The sequence below is a fragment of the Microtus pennsylvanicus genome, chromosome 7 (genome assembly GCF_037038515.1).
Source record: "Microtus pennsylvanicus isolate mMicPen1 chromosome 7, mMicPen1.hap1, whole genome shotgun sequence".
NCBI classification, from domain to species: domain Eukaryota; kingdom Metazoa; phylum Chordata; class Mammalia; order Rodentia; family Cricetidae; genus Microtus; species Microtus pennsylvanicus.
The window spans coordinates 82,015,377-82,037,211 of NC_134585.1; the positions used below are offsets into that span (position 1 = coordinate 82,015,377).

At 41.7% G+C, this 21,835-nt stretch overlaps 1 protein-coding gene across 1 annotated transcript; it reads left to right on the plus strand.

Moving 5' to 3' along the window:
• Positions 1-2,687: 2,687 nt before the first annotated feature.
• Positions 2,688-20,981, plus strand: C7H4orf17 (chromosome 7 C4orf17 homolog). Its single transcript, XM_075979166.1, has 10 exons — positions 2,688-2,763; positions 4,256-4,354; positions 6,776-6,991; positions 8,452-8,655; positions 11,479-11,543; positions 14,092-14,232; positions 14,470-14,551; positions 17,918-18,125; positions 19,456-19,499; positions 20,720-20,981. Exons 1-10 carry the CDS (start codon positions 2,688-2,690, stop codon positions 20,950-20,952), a joined length of 1,368 nt encoding a protein of 455 aa, XP_075835281.1. The 3' UTR covers positions 20,953-20,981.
• The last annotated feature ends 854 nt before the right edge of the window (positions 20,982-21,835 follow it).

Sequence of the window (21,835 nt, forward strand, 5' to 3'; positions counted from 1 at the left end):
TTAGGCCTGGGAAGTTAGTATTGGGTTAGCCCTGGGAAGTTAGTACTGGGTTAGTCCTGGGTGAGTCCTGGGAAGTTAGTCCTAGGTTAGGCCCGGGAAGTTATTCTGGCTGAGTACCAGGTTAGTCCTGGGAAGTTAGCACTGGGTTAGGCCGGAGATGAGCGTCCTGGGAAGTTAATCCTAGGTTAGGCCTGGGAAGTTAGTACTGGGAAGTTAACACTGGGTTAGGCCAGAGATGAGCGTCCTGGGAAGTTAGTCCTAGGTTAGGCCTGGGAAGTTAGTATTGGGTTAGTCCTGGGAAGTTAGTCCTAGGTTAGGCCTGGGAAGTTAGTACTGGGTTAGGCCTGGGAAGTTAGTACTGGGTTAGTCCTGGGAAGTTAGTCCTAGGTTAGGCCTGGGAAGTTAGTACTGGGTTAGTCCTGGGAAGTTAGTCCTAGGTTAGGCCTGGGAAGTTATTCTGGCTGAGTACCAGGTTAGTCCTGGGAAGTTAGTACTGGGTTAGGCCAGGGATAAGCGTCCTGGGAAGTTAGTCCTAAGAAGTCTGGCACACGGTTTAACAGGTGTGAGTTGGATTCTGGCTGACCATAGCAAGTGAGTGATTTCTCTCTAAGCTTCTGTGAAAGAGATTCCCTGAGGGACCCAGTGGGGAAAAGATGAGGTTGCGAAAGGTGCTCAGGAGGACACTATGCTGGCCCAGAGTGACATCTGGTACATCAGCCTATAATCCCTAAGCACACAGTTCAGACCGGCTTCAGTAAGTCCTTTACAACAGGCAGAAAGCTGTTTCCCTGCCAGGAACAGGATATTTGAAATGAGAATGGTTATTTTAATCCCATGAGGCAGAGCTTGCAGAGGCGGGTGACTTGAGCCTCGGCCTAACCTAGGATGAACTTTCCAGTACTAACTTCCCAGGCCTAACCTATCCAACGGTCCATCCATCCATCTATCTATCTATCTATCTATCTATCTATCTATCTATCTATCTATCTATCTATGTATCTATCTATCTATCTATCTATCTATCTATCTATCTATCTATGTATCTATCTATCTATCTATCTATCTATGTATCTATCTATCTATCTATCTATGTATCTATCTATCTATCTATCTATCTATCCATCCATCCATCCATCCATCTGTGTATCCATCTACCCATCCATCTATCTATCTATCTATCTATCTATCTATCTATCTATGTATCTATCTATCTATCTATCCATCCATCTGTGTATCCATCTATCCATCCATCTATCTATCTATCTATCCATCCATCTATCTATCTATCTATCTATCTATCTATCTATCTATCTATCTATCCACCCATCATCTATCCATCCATCTATCTATCCATCCATCCATCCATATCTATCTATCTATCTATCTATCTATCTATCTATCTATGTATCTATCTATCTATCTATCTATCTATCTATCTATCCATCCATCCATCTGTGTATCCATCTATCCATCCATCTATCTATCTATCTATCCATCCATCTATCTATCTATCTATCTATCTATCTATCCACCCATCATCTATCCATCCATCTATCTATCCATCCATATCTATCTATCTATCTATCTATCTATCTATCTATCTATCTATCTATCTATCTATCTATCTATCTATCTATCTATCTATCTATCCACCCATCCATCTATCCATCTGTCTATCCATCTATCCACCCATCCATCCATCCATCTATCTATCCATCCATCCACTCATTCAGTAAACATGGAACTATCACAGAGAGGGAATTCCACCCATATATCTGTAGAATATCCTATTTAAAAAAAAAAGTCCCTAAGTGACCCCCTTGTTATACCCAGGTCTGAGTCTGAGAATCACCCTTCCCAGCGTTCTCATTCAGGAGTAATCACGTGATTCAATGGTCAGCTCAGATTTCTCTAGCACTTCTGGGTCTGTAAGGCGTTTTCGTGGGACTAATTGTTCACTCTGCTGATCCTGAACCGCTGCAAGTGAACATTTGCAGCTCAATCTCAATAAAGAGGGAGCCAGAGAGCGCGGAGGAACATTGCAAGAAAAGGCCATCCATGCTAAAACCTCTGTGCACGAGTGTCCACCATCAACTCTGGTGACCCAGCGGCTTAATGCAAGGCCTGTACATAACCCCTCGTTGACACCTTCGTCTTTGAGAGGTGCATTATTTATGGAACTGAATGGCCACAGCAAGATCCTTCTCGGAAAGTACCCTTTTCTCTGCCCTAGTTTTAGACAGTGGTGTCTGTCATACTACAGCCCTTGGCGCCATCTAGCGGTACATTTGACAGTTACAGCCACGAAGCTAAGACGGGCAACAGCTTTGAAAGCCGCTGTTGTTTTTAATAAGCAGGGAATGGCAGGGCCCCTTTCCTTCCTTTTCTTTGTCACACATCTCCTCCCTGCGCGCGTGTGCACTTCTGTGTGTGCACAGGTGGAGGGAGGGGGAGCACGTGCACACAGAGGGGTGCTCACATGCGCTGAGGCCAGAGGTCAATGTTGGCTATCTTCCTCAGTCGCTCTCCACTTTTTAAGTCAATTATAAAGGTTGCTAGACACAGAAAAGAAATGAAATGAAAAGATTCCTCTAAGTCAGTCCTTCCTAAATTCCCTGCAAAACTGGGGACAGGGAAGAATCACTCTACTTTTGATCTACGCCATTTTCGTCCATAAATGACTACGCATGGGTGGAGATGTTGGAGCTGAGGTGGCGTTTGGGGGCTTTCAACTATATCCGGAGCGTCATGTTGGATTTAGAAGTGACCGCACCAATTTACAGTTCTAGTAATAGTAGATGAGAGTCCCGGGGTCTCCATACACTCCTGAATTCTTGGTGTTCTCAGACGGTTTCAGGCTGCCCGTTGCTAGTCACCGATGAAGACCTGTGTGTTACGCATCTCCGTGACTTTGCTTCTGTAAGACCCTTATTCACAACTTTTATCTGTTTTCCTGTTGTAATGGGGTGCCAGAACTTAGTGGGCCCCAGACCTTAGCACAGCTGACTCCATGATGAAAGCGGGGCTCAGGCTGGAAAACTCAGCCCATAGGAGGCACCATTTGCCAGAACTAAAACAAAGACCTAACCCATCAAAGCCCACAGTTCCGGGGAAAGTCTCTAAACGTACTAACCTTGCTTTCTGGCTTCTGTAGTGCCGCTTCTGGCTAACTGTTCTTGTTAACTAAAGCATGTCAACTCAGTTAGTTTTTGTTTTGTTGTGGTGGTTTGGTTTGGGTTTTGTCCTTAAAAGCTCACCCCGAGAAAGGCCCTGGGCAACACTGGACTCCCAACACCCAGTGGAACGGCCGGCTTACTAGCAAAGAGCTTCTTTTGGCTTAAACCTGTGCTCAATCAGTCTTCTCTGGAGAATGCCCCACGGACTGAGTTGTTTATGTGGCATGCATAAACGTACTTAATGTATTTTCTGCATCATTTTTCTGTTGCTGTAAAAAAATATATAAGAGACCAACTAACTGGAAAAGAGGTGTATTCCGCTCACGGTTCTGGAGGCTGATTTGCAACAGTCTGTTGCCAACTCTATGAAGACCTCCTCATGGCGGATGTCATAAAAAGGATGGTGGGCAGGTGGGAGGGTGAAGCCAGTGGGAGGGGTGAGAGGGAGCGAGCAAACTGCCAGTTAGTAAACGGCAAAGGGAGGGAAGCCCAGCTCCTGAAGAACACGGGACATCAGACAGAGCTGCGCTTCTTGCCTTTAATCGCTCACCACTGATAAACCTATTAGCATTCTGGAAATTCTACCTGTTTGCGCTGTCTGGTTTTTGAGATAGGTAATCCAGGCAGGCTTTGAACTCACAGCAATCCCTGTGAGTCTCCCAAATGCTGGGAGTAGAGGCATGGGTCACCACGCCCAGTTTCTCCATCTGATTTTCTCTCCTTAATTATTTTAAATTATGCACTCAAAGCAATAAATTTCACTATAGGGTTTCTATACAAACCTCGTTTTTGTGTGTGTTTTCCACTGTCCCCTTCCCACCATCTCCTCCTCCCATTTCTGATCCCTTTCCTTCCTCAACTACTTCTCCTCCTCCTCATTTCCTCTTCTTTTCCTCCCCATCCCTTAAGACATCCTCTTCCCTCGGAATATCACCAGGATTCTTTATTCCGATGATAGGGCGGCTTTCCCAGCCTCCCTGCTGCTGTGTCATATAGCGTATGTCGGTTAAACAGAACCGTGAGAAGCTCTGAGCAGTGTTGCTCTCATTTCTTTCCCCCTTCTCTTTCTCTTTTCTTAGGTCCACAGCACCTCTACCAGACGTCTAAATCTGGAAGAGACGTTCTGGGCTATGCTAATGAAGCTGTGGTAACTAGAGGCCCAAGAGCAAGGGTGCAAGGTTCTGGAACTCCAATTTTCCCAGAATGTTATTCGGTTGCTAAGCTGTGTGTTATCACATAACAACCAGGCAGGTGCCTGGCGCTTTGGAGTGAGAGTAGGAGAAACTTGGGGGGGCACAGCTGGGCTTTTTTGAAGGTATTATTAGTTCGCTGTTTCCACCAGCAAAATCTCCTTAGCTTAAGTCCTGAGATTTAAGTAAGTAACAAATATTCAGTCTAGTCCTGATATGAGGTTGGAGGGGCATCAACAGATCTGATTTACCTGCTTTGAAAACTGTCCTCAGGTATAATTTTTTTATTCATCATTAGAATAATTTGCTAACATTTTAAGTACGCTTTACTTAAAACCTTCAAATATAGTTTTTAAGGCATATAAAAACTAAGTAAGTCATTTTGAGGAAAAGGATGTCATCTTTTAAAGTTAGTCACTTATCTTTAAGGAGCTTGTACTAATAGCACTGCCCTGGTCATAGACTAGAGACATTTATTCTGTGGGAAAATGAACGGCAGTTACTGGAGTTCATACCATGTAGCAAGTGTGTGCACACAGTGGGAAAACAAAGATGAGAAATCAGGTTAGATCAAGGCATGTCTGATGACATGCCTTATGTTCTTATGTTTACAAATTATCTCATTTCAGTAGAAATTATTTAAAGGAGGTTAAGTTCCAGAACATTCTCTGTGGCTGATGCTAACTTGATTGAACTTAGGACCCACAGGTGCCACTTTAACAAGCCTCACTGAGGTTTAGTTGGCAGCTTTATAGTTAATTTGCTTTCCCATGATTTGAGATGTGTGCTCCTGCGGTGGGACCACATCTTCCATGTGACCATCTGGCATTTAAATCATGGTGGGGGTGCTGGAGAGATGGCTCAGTGGTTAAGAGCACTGGCTGCTCTTCCAGAGGTCCTGAGTTCAATTCCCAGCAACCACATGGTGGCTCACAACCATCTATAATGGGGTCTGGTGCCCTCTTTTGGCATTTGGGCATACATGGAGGCAGAATGTTGTATAATAAATAAATAAACAAACAAACAAACAAATAAATCTTTAAAAATAAATCATAGTGGGGAAAACAGACATTCTATTCAAAGGAGCAGGGAGGAGGGGATATTACAACAAAAAATAGGGAGGGGGAGGGCCTCTGAGAATGATTTCAAGAAGCAAAAGAGAAAGTGACAGAGGGTGGGGTGACCATGAAAACCACTAAAAGAGAGGAGTTAGGACACCTTTAGGAGAAAGTGCGTACCCGGAGAAATTAATCCAGCAAGGAAAGGTGCCATGGGGCAGCCATGGTGTGTGTTCTGGGATAGGGGAGTGGGAGTGTGGTGTTCCTGCCCGAGTAACAGCTGCACAAGGTGGCTTGATTCTGGCCAGAAAAAAATGGGAATAGAAATGTTTCTTTGCCATGCCTGTTCTGAGGTTTACTCAGAGCACAGAAAATATACTATAGCTATCAAAAATGTTTTTATTATATTTCAAGAGCAGCATGTCATTTAAAGTTGCATTGGTGTGTTGATTTATTTATTTATTTTATGGGTGTGGGTGTTTTCCTTGGGTTTATTTCTGTGTGCCATGTGCATGCAGTGCCTGAAGGGTCCAGAAGGGGGCATCAGAACTCCAGGGACTGGAGTTATAGGTGCTTTTGAGCCACCATGTGGGTGCTGGGAATCAAATCCTGGTCCTCTGAAAAAGGTGCTGGTGCTTTTAACCTCTGAGCCCTCTCTCCAGCTCCAAGAATAGTATGTCATTTTCAGAATGTTTAAATAATTCTTTAATATATTCTGGATCCAGATTTTCCCCCTTATTTGGTTGTGAGTTAATCAAGAACCATAACATTTTAAAGCGCTAGACCTGTGGTATGGAATTGGTGTTAATTAATGATCAAAAGAACATTTAATATACTGGGTGTTGCAAACAATTTAGTAAATGTCATACAACTTGCTAGCTGGATATATAGTGTCATTCCTTCATCTTTACTTTCTTAGGTGGCATTATCTGTTTGGAGGATGGTATAAATTTGAAAATTTAGGTTTTTTAAAAGTACAATATGAAAGTTCCTTATATAAAGCTAATTTAATGTAAAGCACTTTTGTAGATATAGTATTTTAAAAGCCTAATTTAAATTTCCTTCATTAAAAGAAACAATAACCATGTAAATATTTGCTCATAAAACAACAATGATTTTAAATACAATTAAAAAGTATTGTCATTTTCACAAGTACTTTGATTTTTTTTTCCTTATGTTCTATTCAGGCCTGGAAAGTTTATAAAAGTTTGATTTTGTCAGCAGAACAGACCCCCCCCCATTGTTCCTTTTCATTTGTTTGTTGTTTTAATACAAAAATGGGAACATATTTGATAGACAAGTGAATGTCTAAGATGTCTTCTTGGGGTGATTATCAGTCTGTGATTTCAAGGTTTTGGCCCATCTATGAGTGAAGTCAATCAAGTTAGATCGCAAGAACTCTGCTGCACCTGTGGAGAGGGAAACCAACAGGCCATGAACCCGGTCCTCAAATCCCCAGCGTCTTCTCAGCACTCGGAGGGCAAGGGCAGTCACGTGACGGCGAGAAATGAAAACTACTTCCTAGTCAGGCACACGCCTCATCCCAGACGAGTTTGCCACATCAAAGGTGATGGGACTTCAGCTACTCAAATATTTTTAGCCCTTATACACAACCTGTAATATTTACTCAAAGTATTTGGTCACTGGTAAGAGCAAGGGCTAAGATACAAGAAGTCAGGTTCTAGTGCCTATAGACATTTGTGGGTACCTTCTCTGCCAGACATTAGCCCATAGGTTGCTTGTGTTGGGACGGGGGTACTGAGAGCCTGGGAAGTCATTTGGGGAGCTTAAGGTGTGTTGTAAGGTGGGCCACTTGGTCCTTCCAGCCACTCGGCAGCTCAGACCCAAAATAACCACACAGAAACTATATTAATTAAATCACTGCTTGGCCCATTATCTCTAGCTTCTTATTGGCTAACTCTTACCTAACTCTCGGATGGTTGGAATCTGAATTCTTTCCTTTTATTTCTGTCTGGTACAAGATTACCAGGTGTGCACATTTGTGTGTGAATATGGAAAAGTGCAAAGCAATAATAAGAAGGAAACAGGGTAGGAAGGAGATGTCTGTTCCCCCTGTGTGATGGAGGAAGGTCATTGGTTAATTAAATAAAGAAACTGCTTGCCCTGATAGGTTAGAACATAGGTGGGTGGAGTAAACAGAAGAGAATGCTGGGAGGAAGAGGAAGTGTGCTCAGAGATGCCATGCTCCCCTCTCCGGGGCAGACTCGATAGCTCTGCTCTCTGAGGCACACGCGATGAAACTCCGACCCAGGATGGACGTAGGCTAGAATCTTCCTGGTAAGCGCACCTTGGGGTGCTACCCACTTTATTAGAAATGGGCTAGTCCAGTTGCAAGAGTTAGCCGAGAAGAGGCTAGATATAATGGGCCAAGCAGTGTTTAAAAGAATACAATGTCCGTGTAATTATTTCGAGGCATAAGCTAGCAGGCGGCCGGCGTGCTGGGGACGCAGCCCTGCCGCTCCTTATTACAACACCTGCGAAGTCCTCCGACATACACAACACATAAACCATGCTTTCTTTTGAAAATCCTAATTAAAAGAGAAACTAGGAGTTTCAATACATATATTTGTGTGAGTTTGCCTATATTTAATTTGCTATGTAATTCCTTACTGTGTACCTGAGCCAATCACCATTCTAGTATTTAAGACACAATGATAACATCTGATAGTGTCTTAAAGAATTCTCACTTCTATCTAGGAAGTTACTGTTAGTAAAGTGTGAAGTTTAAACAAATAAAAGCCTTATGTTTGGTTGTGTTATCCAGCCATTCGTTCAACCAGCAAAGCTCACCAGCTTTCCGCCAGGCATTGGAGTAGGTACTAGCAAGAGGCAGTAAACAAAGGGGCAAGACGCCCATCCACGAGGCTCACATTCTAGTGCAGCTCTGCCAAGTAGCTGCACACAGATTTAATAAGGCTAGTGGTAAGTGCTTTAGGAGCGAACCGTGGGGTGTGGTCCAGACAGGCTTGTCGGCAAACGAATAAATGGTTATCCTTATTCCTCCAGGTTTGAACAACATCCCAATCTGCACTGTGAATGATGATGAGATCCCACTTAGAATGCTGTGGAACCCTGTCCAGGTTAGCCACATAGAGAGGAACGAGATGCCTTTAGCCAAATCTGGTAACCCTCCCAGCACTGCAATCCTGGAGAGTCCCGCAGGAGGACTGGCACCAGTCCGAAACAAAGGTCTTATAAGACCTCAGTCTGGTGAGTCCCTATAAAGAAATGGAATATGTTCTTAGGCTTCTTGCAAATAATTGGGAAAAAAAACTCCAATTGCTTAGATAGCTGCAGTGACTGATAAGATAGGTTATTTACTATAGACAATTTACGTTCCGTTAACCACAATTTAGTAAGGACATGACTAGCAAGTACTATTATTATTAGAAAGGTATGTGTGATAACTGATTTCAAATGTCAACTCCTGACTGGATTTAAAACAGCATGGAGACACCTGGAGGTCTGTTGAGGAGAATGTTAGTGGGCAGGGAGTGTGGGTGGCATCACCTCTCATGCTAGAGGTCCCAGACTGAACAAAAAGAGGGAAAGAAGAAGGAAGCCAGCTGAGCACAGACAGCCATCCCCTCTGCCGCCTGATTTCCACTCGCCCTCCAGTGCCAAGCCTTCCCTACAAAGACGGACTGTAGACCCTCAAACTATGAGCCAAAATGAGTCTGTCCCCCCTAATACACTTCTGTTGGATTTGTGGTGATAAAAATTACTAACAAACTTGCTAAGAGATATCAGCCGTGAGTGGCTAGCCAACACTGGTAGGAAACAGACCAAAGGGGGGTCCAGTAAACACAATGGGGATGGGAATGTGTGTTCATTTTCCCACAGGACTGTCACCTCCCTAAGTTCATGCCCTGATGGCATTGGCTTCTGTGCTCGTGACCCTCTTCTTTTTCCCTCCAGTCCACACTGCATGCAATGTCTAGTCTTTAGTAGTTGATTAAATAAATAGGTGCTTACTGTCTTCCAAGATCCCACTACATTGGCCCATCAAACTGTCTCCAGCATGCAATGGCTTTTCTAGATCAATACATCAAAAGCTTCCACATTCTTCCAACAAAACTCTGTTTAAGCTTTTGTTTTCATATTTGTTTTATTAATGTATGAATGTTTGGCCTGTATGCATGTTGTGGGTACCATATGTGTGCCTGGTGCCACAAGGGGTTAAAAGAGGACATCGAATCCTCTGGAACTGGAATTACAGATGGTTGTAAACCACCCAGTGCCCTCTGGAACTGAGCCCAGGTCCTCTGCAGGGGCATCTTGGTCTCTTACTCCAGCTGTCATCTCTCCAGACCCCAGGGCTTTATGAAAGTAATGACCTCACTCCCTTGGTCCCAATTCCTGTCCTGGTTTCATTTTATTGCTATGATGAAATACTCTGATCAAAAGCAGCTTAGGGAAGAAAGGATTTGTTTTAGGTCACAATTCTTGGTTACAGTCCATCACTGCGGGGAAATCAAGGCAGCAAGGGCTTGAGACAGCTGGTCACGTGATATCCACAGTCAAGAGCAAACAGAATGCATAGCTAGTACTCAGCTAGCCGTTTTTTTACTGTGAGAGAGTTCAGTGACCCAGCCAGGGAGGGGTTCTTCCCACTTTCAGGCTGGGTCTTCCCACGCCAACCAAGTTAGTCTCCTTCACAGACCTGTCCACAGGTCAACGTGATTTAGACAATTTGTCATTAAGAGCCTCTTTCTGGGTGACCCTTGGCTAAGTCAGGCTGTCACTGATTTCCAGACCTCAAGACTAATGTTTGCACCCCAGTTCCCCCCTTGCTCAGTTCCCTATACCACTCTTTATTTTTTCTTAGTTTCTGTTCCCAGCAAGGGAACACTAACTGGATGTGGTCACCAGTTATGACACTGGGTTCATTACCTGAACATGGTCACCAGCCATAATGCTGTGTTCATTATCTGAAGGTAACAATCTTTCTTCAGCCGGAACTGGTGAATTTAGCTACTTCAGGGATTGTGTACTGAAGAAACAGTGCACAGCCTCGGCTCTGGTAGAGGAGCAAGGCTTCAAGAGGACACACACACTAAGTAGAGAGGACGCCGAGAGAAGCTGTGGTTGATGTCAAGCTGAAGCATGATTAATAAAAACTCAGAGACAGATCCTGGGGTTCAGCCTGAAGACCAGGAAAGCCAAACAGCCAGCCACTGACTCTTACCTCGACTTCAGTCTGAAAATGGTGATCCTGCCTCCAGGAATCTCAAAATGAGACTGAGACTGAGAGCTGTCTCCTCCTGTTTTATAATCCTCTCTAGGGCTGAGATTAAAGGCATGCACCATTAGGATTAAAGGCATGCACAGCCCAGTTTCTATGGCAACTAGTGTAGCTACTGGGATTAAAAGTGTGTGTTACCACTGCCTGGTCTGTAAGGCTGACCAGTGAGGCTGTTTTACTCTCTGATTTTCAGGCGAGCTTTACTTATTAAAACACAAATGAAATGCCACTTTAGGGCTGAGAAACAAATAAAATAAAAAATACAATTCCAACCCAGTGCATATCTTCTGTGTTTAGGGTAAACAAAACACACAAACTGTCTATTAAACAGAAGTGACAGACACATGGATAAGAAACATACCGTAAGAGTCTACTTTTATAATATAATTAATTGCATTAATTAAACTGGTTATCCAGGGCGCTGAAAGAGACCCGAAGTCTTACTCACTTGAGAAGCTGAATCAGGGGTATCACAGGTCAGCCTGGGTAGTGGTGTGAGCCTGAGGTGGGAGATGGGAAAGAAATGGAGGGAGGAAGGCAGGCAGGCTAGATTGCAATATGTCTTCATCTTATCATACTGGGAATAGAGCCAGAGTTTTCTCAAAACATAAATGCACTTGTATAATGTTATTATAGTACAGTTTCCATCACGAGTTTCCTTTTATATACACACAGGCCCGAGATGATCTTAATTTAGCTTCGGATAGACTAGTTTATTTCAGCAACTAATACTTAAAGCATGTATTGAAATTCCTTTGATATTTAAATATTTCCCTAATTTCTTTCAGAGCCATGTAAAATTACCAATGAATGCTTCAAAACCTCCATCGACAATCCCTTAGTGATGAAGAAGGTAAAGAAATGGTGTCTGCAGCTAGCTGACCGACGTCTAATCAATGCTGCCTACAGCTGACTAACTGACTTGTAATCAATGGTGTCTGCAGCTGACTGACTTCTAGTAGACTTCCCTGCTTTACAATCCTTCTGAGAAGTCTCTTTCACGATATTTCTACAGCTTTATTAACGTATAGCTTTATGATATAGGATGTTTATATCCCAAAGGCACAATTAGATGGATTTTGACAAGGACATCTACACCCACTGGCAAAGTAGAACCGAGTCAGGAGTAAGCAGCTCCAAGGGTTTCCCCAGGAGCCCCACCCTACCAAAAACAAATGACGATGGTGGCACAGACTTTTAAATTTTATGTCAATGAGGCCACATACAAGTTTCTTTCAAAATCTGGTTTCACTCAGCAAGATTATTCTAAGATCCACTCCTTTGCTATGTTGATTCTTCTGAATGCCAAGTGACTCAGGGCTTGCTTGTCTCACTGCCATGAACCCAGGCTCGTGTTGAAGGGCATCTAGGCCATGTCCACATTTTCACAAAGCTAAGATGAACACACAAGTCTTCATGTACTTCCTGGTCAGTCCCCACAAATACAATAGCTGACTCTTAACAGTGGTTTAGTGTCAGCATTTTAAAGGAAGTTGCTTTCTTTTTTCCATTTCCTTAGTACCTGGCAGAGTTCCCTTTCTCCACTTCCTCCTGGAAAGTAAATGATTGGTTTTCGTTCTTAGCTAATAGAAATGAAGTGTACTCGTGTTTTGTCATGCTAGCGTGAAGGAGGCTGAATCCTGACTGCTGCCTTCAAACACACACACACACACACACACACACACACACAAATTGAAAATTAGGAAAAAAGAGAAAAAACAAACAAACAGACACACAAGGTTGATCCGGGTGTAGTAGCGTTTTCCTTGCATGGTTTTAGTTTTGACTTTTTCTCATAACTGATGAAGATGACCAGTTCCATCTTCTTCCCGGTCATTTAGGTAACCTTTTATGGGATGTGGATGTACAGATCTCTTGCCTGTCTTTGAGGTTGAGTTGTTGACCTCTTTGCGATTGTGATATGAAAGCTTCCTACAGTCTATGTGAATCCTTTACTACAAGTGTTTTACAGATGTTTTCTTTAAATCTGAACCCTGCCTTTTTGTTTCAAGATCTCTTTTAAAAATATTATTTTGGGCAAGGCTTAAATTCTAATTTTTTGTTATGTTTTCAAATTTGTATGCTGCCCATCTCTGCTGTGTTTTACTGTGGTGGCCAAACCGCTGGTGCAGTGTTAACTAGAAACAGTGGGAGCCAACTGCCTCGCCTTACATTTGATGCTCATGAGAGAGAGTATCCAGGCTGCCCGTCTGAAGTACATGTTGGTTCTCTCTGTTCGGATGCCCATACATGACTGAGGGGGCTTCCTTCTATTTCCATTAGGTAGAGGGCGAATTTCGCCAAGCAATTTTTCAGCATTTGAGATGATACTATGATTTTTTTAGGTTATTAACATAGTGTGCTCTGAGCTTTGAGATCTGTCTTTCAGACAGTTTCAGGTAGTCAAAAAGAAAAGTTTTTATTTTTCATTATCATACAGTGATCTCAAGGCAAAAATGTCTACTATATTTCATGAGCTTATGTTTCTTACTTCCTGCTTACTTTTGACCTGTTAATTCCTTGTTGTGTATACATTCTGAGTTTTTCATTCTTTAAAATTCCCACCAGATATTTCAGTTATGTTCAGTGAGAGAATTGGAGGGCAGCAGAGGTGTAGCAGGAGAAGTTTTCATAAAGAATGGGTCTGAATCTGACACAGCCTTGCTTTCGCGACTGCCAACAGCTAAGAGCTCTTCTGTCGCTCTGGCCAAGTCCAGCCGACTCGTTTCCTCACTAGCCTGGTGTGTTGGTCAATACTGGGCACAGCTGAGGGCGGTTGGAAAGTCTTTCCTGGAGCAAGCACTGAGACCCAAGGCTGCTTGTAGCACTTTGGACTCAAAGTTCCCATACTTTTTTGTTGTTGCCATTGCTTACACTGCGGACTGTGTTTCCAGCCCACCCCACAACCGGCTTTTTTATTTGCTATTCAGCTAATAAAGAGGATAACATTGTACAGCTCACATAACTAAGCCTCTTTAAGACAAAGCATGAATCTTCTCCCTGCCTTCTGGTGGTAAAATGACTCTTCCCAGTGCAGCACAAATTTCATGTGGTCAGAGCTGACTGCTGCCTGGAACGCCCATAAGCAAAAGCATTTCATGTTCACTGTTTAAATTATTATCTTGAGTTTCATCAAGGGATTTAATCATTTCAACCAAAGTCAATAATATGTCACTATCGGCTTTGTCTCTGGACACAAATGTTTGGTAGAGTTTAAAGGACACTCAAAATTATTAACATCGTTTTTGCTTTTATGCACACACACACACACACACACTCACAAAGAGAGAGCCAAATAAATGTAATTTTAAAATGTAAGCAAAGTTAAGTGCTTCTCGTTAATTTATATAGAAATTACAAGTGCAAAAATGCATGCCAATCATACTGTCTCTTTGATATAGGATGAATTTAAAGCCAAAAAGCCACTACTGGCTCCACGGATGTGCTCTGCTGCTGGCTCACTGTCCTCAGCAGTGAACACCAAGATGGATAGGAATGAAAACACTGTGAGCATACCAAACTATCTGGACCAGGAGATAAAAGTAAGAGAATGGTTTATTAAAAACCATGGCTTGACAAACAGCAAACACCACTTGGACTGGCGATGTTTTCACAGACTCCCCTTGGTGCTGTTGGAAATGGAGTTCTCAAACTAGAGCCCAACAGACCCAAGTATCATGTACCTAGAGTGACATTTGGGAAGATGAAATTCTACAGAAAGAGAAGGAAATCTTACGAGCCTGGTGCCATTTATTTCCTAATTTTGTGTTCCCTGGCAGATCCTGTCAAAGCTCTGTGACATTTTACATACTGATTCTCTGGCAGAAGTTCTGCAGTGGTTGCTTCATGCAAGTTCCAAAGGTAAGGTTAAAATGAGCATTTGCAGGCTCTGACCTGATGAATGTGACAAACTGAAGACTCATACTTGAGGTTTGCAAATGAATATGGCAAAATTATTTCCCCAGAGTCCCTGTAAGCCTGTATACCTACCTGCATTTATGTTGGGCATTTGGATAATCAAACAATTAGTGTATCTCAAACTAAACTTAGTACAAAAATAGGAAACATGTATGCAGATGGAAGTTTCTGTCCCAAGTGGTACCACAGCCATTCAGTCCCAAAGAAACACACTGAGGCTTGTATTAATTATATACTGTTTGACCTGTTAGCTCAGGCTTATTACTATTTCTTACAAGTTAAATTAATCCATAATTCTTGCCTGTGTTTAGCCATGTGCCTTGGTACCTTTTCTCAGTAAGACATTCTCAACTTGTTTCCTCTGTGTCTGACTGGTGACTGACTCTCTGTGTTTCCTCTTCCCAGAATTGTCTTAGTCTGGTCGTTCCACCTATACTGTCTGGCTACTGGCCAGTCAGTGTTTTATTAAACTAATATGAGTGACGAATCTTTACAGTGTACAAGAACATTATCTCAAAAAAAAGAACATTATCTCACAGCATTTCCACACTTTTTTTTTCAAAATAAGAACTCTGATTCTAATCTCCTTGTTTAGCCTTTTTTCTTCCTGACCATTATCCATAACAACGTGTACTGTGGGACAATAGTCTTATACCCTGTAAAGATTTGTCACTTTTACTGGTTTAATAAAACACTGGTTGGCCAGTAGCCAGGTAAGAAGTATAGGCAGGGCGACTAGAATAGGAAAATTCTGGGACAAGGAAAGGCTCATTCTGCAGCCGTCACCCAGATGCAGAGGAAGCAAGATGAGAATGCCTCACTGAGAAAAGGCATCAAGCCACGTGGCTAGCATAGACAAGAATTATGGGGTAATTTAAGATGTAAGAGTTAGCTAAAAATATGCTTAAGCTATTGGCCAAACTGTAATTGATACAGTTTTTGTGTTATTATTTGGATATGGGCAACTGGAAAACCAACAAACAGTCTCCACTCACAAGCTTTAACCAACACTCTAAGCAAAGACAAACATCCATAATCAATTTTGGGGGAATGTGGGTGCATTTTTCTAGGCTACTTCCTGCTGATTGGGGGCACTGATAATCTGGGATTACGGTAAAGTCCTGTCTGGAGTATTCTGTGAGGATTGTTCATCTCAGTAGCGGTCTTGAGACTGTTCTGGATGTAGAACTCAGAGGGAACTGCAACAAAGGTGCTCTAAAATGTTGGGTCATCTGGGCCATCCATTCCTATTAGAGATATTTCAGGGGAGTCTTCCTTGATCAGACCTTATTTTTCTTAAGCAAGAATGAATCGATAGCCTCTCATTTCCCATAAAAACAAAAGCAAAACCTCTTCTCCAAAGTAACATATCTTTTGACTTAAATTTTAAAGTCAAGGCATTTTTAAAGTATATAGGTTAGATTAATCTAGCAGCATTTATAATTAAATGTCTTTTAGCAGCTGTTACTCTCTCCTCAGTAGTCAAACAATTCAAAGACAACATAAGAACATACAGTATCCAGACTCTGTGTATTTTCAATCTTTACATAGCTTTTTTTTCTTACTCTATTTCTTTTTTAAGGACTTTATCCTTTTTCTTTTCTCTCCAAAGCCTACATATTTTTAAACACACTGTAAACCGTTTAGAGGAGGGTTTTTGTTGTTGTTCAAATCTATCTTTACTATATAACTGTATCTTTTCTGACCACATGAAACTAAACAGAATGGCTAGGATTAAAACTGCAGCTTTGGTAACTGGCTCTGCCCATTCCTTGGCTTCCTGAGAGTCTAGCTTTATGACAGAAGTATTGGCAGGAACTTGTTTATTGCCACAACTCTGCTGAGTTTCTAGGTCCATGCCACCACCAAGAAGCATGCTGCTGGCTGCTCATAAACACCATTTAAGTGTTTGGTGGCAGGGCCTCTTTAAAGAGCTATGAGTTCTTGCTGCTAACACTGAGTCAGGAAGCTTCTCTTAAAGGAGCCACACTTCTGCTTGCTGCCAGCAAACAGAGCCCATGGGAGTAAAGACAGTTACCAAGAAGCTGCACTTGACTCTGTTCTTGTCTGCCCAGAATCTTTCTATTTTTTAAGCTTTCTCAGGCTTTATGTGGAAATTCTTGCCAAATGTTTGGGCACCATTTCTGTCCCACCTGGTCCCATAGCTGTTTAGTACCAAAGAAAGACACAGAGGCTTGTATTAATTATAAACTGTTTGGCCTATTAGCTTAGGATTATTATTAACTATCTTTTACAACCTAAATTAATGCATAATTCTTGTCTATGTTTAACCACATGGCTTGGTACCTTTTCTCAGAGTCATTCTCATCTCACTTCCTCTGTGTCTGGCTGGTGACTGACTCTCTGCCTTTTCTCTTCCCAGAATTCTTTGTCCTGTTGCCCCACATATACTTCCTGCCTGGTTACTGGTCAATCAGCATTTTATTAAACCAACACGAGTGACAAATCTTTACTATGTAGAAGAGCGTATCCCACAGCACATGACTTCTCAGCTAAGGCTGGTTTCTGCATCTCCTCCATGATTCATATCCCAGGACTCTCCATGAACACTTCTGGACTACTGTGAAATCTGAACATAGGCTTGCTTCTTTCCTTTGGTGTGAATGACGGCAGCATGGCCTTCCATGTTTCAAATCCTAATAACTATAATGATTTAATCTTAGCTAATGCCTGTTATCTCTTGGGATGTCCCTGGTATGTGTCATTAAAATACCAACACCATGGCAGGACAATCCATACAGCACACATCAGCTCTTCTTAAACTAGCTGATCATCAGACTGAGCCAAAACCTCCTACCCAGGCCCCAAGAATCTGCCTTTTGAACATGTTCCCAGGGGATGCTGGCAGGTGATGTCGTTGTGTGGAGCACTCTCTGAGAATGGGAGGCATTTTGGAAAAATAGTAGCTTGCCATAGAGTTCAAAAGTACTTTTTAATTACAAAATGCTTAGGGGCAATTTTCTATGGAGGGGGCTTTTAAGAGAATGTGACATTTAATAAATTACACACATTTACAAAAGATGTTATTACTCAGGTAAGTGTGTATATTTGTGTGTGGGGGGGGGTGGAAGCAAGAGCATCCATGCATAGTACACAGTGGACCAGCAAGAAGTAGGCAGGAGAGATGGGAGGGGAAAGGGGAGTGAAAAAGAATGAACTGAAGTTGCATAAATGTACAACGGTGCAATAATGAACCCATTACTGACCTAAAAGGGGACAAACCCTGCACGTCTGGTCAATACAACAATGGCAGCTTTCATGCTCTCCAACCTCTTTTCCCCCAATCAGAAAAGGAGTGGGTATCAGCTTTGGTTCATTCTGAACTATCTGAGGTTAACCCGTTGACTCAGCATGGAAGAAATACCCCAGCAGAACCAATGGCAGAGCTCAGGAAGCAATCCATAACTGTAACACCCACCACAGCCAAATCGATGCAAAATACACCTGCAAAATCGAAAGTGCTGACCAGACTTAGAGACGGACACCAGCCATCCAGGTGATTAAACGTGGAGGTCACCCCGAGTACCTCTGTACAGAAAGATGTCACACTTTCTTGTTTTAGCTTTCAACTGCTAATCATGCTGAGGTTTTAAGTCTCAACTCTACCTACTAAGAGACCACACATATGTAATTGTTTTCTTTCATTTTCACACATAATAACAAAGTTGTTCTCAGTTTCGTTTTGGCAGAGGGTATGTTCTATAGCTAATAACCTTTCTCTTCTGAAAAAATTCCCTTTCCTCTAATGGTAAAGTATATCTAGAGATCTAAGAAAATATAAAGCTTTAAAGGGGTTTCTAAAGATTATTTTAAAATTGTGTGTGTGTGTGTGTGTGTGTGTACAAGTGCAGTACCCAAAGAGGCCAGAAGAGGGCATCAGATGACCCTATAGCCAAGTCAAGCGAAGTTGTGAGCCTCTTGGTGTTGAAAGCCAAACTTGGGTCCTCTGTAAAACTATAAGCTTTCTTAACCACTGAGCCATCTTTCTAGCTCCAAGAGCTTTAAAAACCTTTAAGCATGTAAACCATAAAAGAGTCTGAAACTATTATTAGCATTACACATACTTTGTATATTTTATTAAATGCTAGTATTATATAGGCATGGATTTAAATGTAAAGCAATGAAGATAAAAATAAAATCACTTCAACTGATTTTCATTGATATATTCCTGTAAAGTTTCAGAGAGAAAATAATCACTAAGCCATTTGGGAATTGTTTTAGGAGCAGCATTTCTTAACCTGTCTGGTTTTTCCGCCTATATTTCCTGCCTGGCCAATCAGCGTTTATTTATAACATGATTGACAGAATACAGACAATTTTCCCGCACCAAGTAAACACCTGTAATCTCAGTGCCGAGGAGACTAGAGCAAGAGTTTGAAAGTTTAAAATATAAAGCTAGCCTGAACAAGATAGCAAGAACCTGTCTCCAAAGCAAAACAAACAAAACAAACACACGTATATTTATTTATGTATAACATGTTGAAGAAATGTGTTTTAGGCCGGGGGAGAAAATTCTGTTGGTTTAAAATAAAAGGTTGGATTAAATGTCAAGTCACAGAAATAATATGATAAAAAAAACAATGCCACTTTTAAAAGTATACATTTTAACTGTCTGCCCCATTAAGTTTCTGTGAAGTCAGAAAGTAAGGCCTGGTAAGAGCTGACAACTTCCTCTTAGTAAGTGGCTTATTATAGGCCCGCAAAAGTAGTCATTGGTACATAATTTAAACCAAGGTTGGAACAGCATGTTTTAGACACCAATAGCTTGCTGACACTATAGTCTGTTGCTATCTCTCAAATTCTTTTTCTTTCTCCAATTGATTTAGAACGTCAAGTCAAGGATCTGAAGGCAATAGGGCGGTCTCACAAGGCAAGTAGTTTGTGGTGACTGCAGACGGTATAAGGAAATCAGTAGGTACTGACTACTTTAGGGACACAGGTGCTAAGGATCTTAGCTTTCAAAGGACAATCTGTGAGGCTTAGGAGCGGCTTTCAGCCCCGGACTTCACACTTTGTTTTCTCTTGCAACTGCTAGGCCAGAAGAGGGCATCAGATGCCCCTAGAGCCAAGTCAAGGGAAGCTGTGAAGGTGTGTTCAATCCCACTTTTCTAAAGCCCTTCTGCTCAATTTTGCATATGATAAATCTGACAAAAAAAAAAAGCATTGTCTTTGGGACCAAGCACTGAAAATCAACACAGCTGGACATTAGGGGCTGCAGGTAGTCACACCCATTCTCTGAAAAGGGTCGCTGACCCACACAGAGACAGCAACTTCCCTGGCTTACCCTGCTCAGCTTAACTGAAATGGACCTAAATGATTTTACCATAAAGAATACCAATCAGAAAAAAAAAATATGATTGCAGCAGTCACAAACAGGTATCCTGTGAGGCGGCTGAAAACCAGCGTGGCCCCGTCAGAAACTCAGTACCAGCCTGCAGTTTAGACCAGAGAGATTCAATCATCATAGAAAGCCCACATTGGTCCTGAATAGTCCAACAGTGGCCTCCCTGGAGGTTTGTAGCTCCCAGCATTAAAACAAGAACGCATTAATGATTACAGAGCAATTGTCATGTATATCCACAGATCTCAAATACAAAATCTGCCTTGTTTCTCCAAGTTCCCCTCTTCTTGCCAGATGTCTCCTATTTATTCTCTCTGCCTGCCAGCCTCACCTATTCTTTGTCCTGCCTTGCTATTGGCTGTTCAGATCTTTATTAGACCAATTAGGTGTTTTAGGCAGGCAAAGCAACACAGCTTCACATTTAAACAAATGCAACATAAAAGAATACAACACATCTTTGTATCATTAAACAAATGTTCCCCAGCATAAATAGAACACATCTTTAATAGTCTACAACACTCACCATAACCTCTAAGAGTGAGAAAACAGATCATGTATGTTAGCACAATTCTCTCATTGAAGGTGAAGGTGGTACAAATGATAGATTGTTATGGCTTTGGAGTGATTTTGAATCTCTAACCTTCATGTTCGTTCTATTGTTAACCCCACACCACTCACTAATAAAACAAGGCAAGAGCTATATTCAGTCTCTCAATTATAGTCTTAATCATTTTTTTTTCCTATTTCAGGGGCTGAGACCCAGTCGTTTCTAAGAAGAAACAAGCCAAAAATACCTGTTACAGAGTATTTCAGCAACCCGAAGTCTCCTCTCAGGCCCACTACTCAGGACAGTGGATCAGCAAAACCAGTATCAGTGAGGAGTGTGCGAGGACACAGCTCTCAAACAGCAATCTACCTCTTAACCACACCAAAAGTAGATGAGCACTGGCCAGTTCCTTCACAAAGACGAGCTTCACACTGACAGAACTTCCAAAATAGTTTTAAAAATAACTAAACAGTCCTCCATATGGAGGCACATGTAAGTCTCAAAAACACGTGTATATAATGCTAGAAATAAATATAAATGAAGACATTTCTATTTGTATTTAGTTTTAATACACATCAAAGAAATATTCTTATTTAAATGCCATTTCCTGCCCTGTACTAATAGTAGTACCTAAGCATAGAGGTAATACCAGAAAGCCTTCCATAATCATAATCAGAATTGAGTGCTGAATCTCAATCCAGAGTGGGGGAAAATTGCTCAAGAATTTTAACATTTGAGTCAGTTTTGGCAACCTATAACTTTTCTATGTTTGGAATCTATTATGGAAAAATTCTCATCTCCTCTCCAAAAAGAAAAAAAGTATAAAAATTATCCTTAATTCATAAGCCAGAAAGTTTATTTCCACACAGTGTTAATGGTGAATGTTAATAATCAATATAGATTTTGTGTGTGTTTTTTAAATTAACTATTTTGGGGCCACAGTTATTATTTTTAGTAAAAGTTTGTAACATGCTATGGTTCAACCATAACAGGGTTTATTTCTTACATAAGAGTTCAGGGCTAATGTTCATATGCAGTGGATCCCTTTGCATTGCTTGTTGATTGAGAGGCCCAGGATCCTTCTATCTTGTGGCTCAATAATCATCTAAGGGTATCACTGCCAATTGTACCCAGCAGGCCAAAGGGAATTAGACCAGAGGAAAGCACTAAATTTTCTACTGCTGCTGTAACAAAGCATTACAAACTTTGTGATTTAATGCCACACGATTTTATTTTATCATAATTCTGGAGGTAGAGATGTGGAATGGGCTATTATGAAAATGAAGTAATTTTCCTTTGGGAGGCTCTGGGAAGAGTC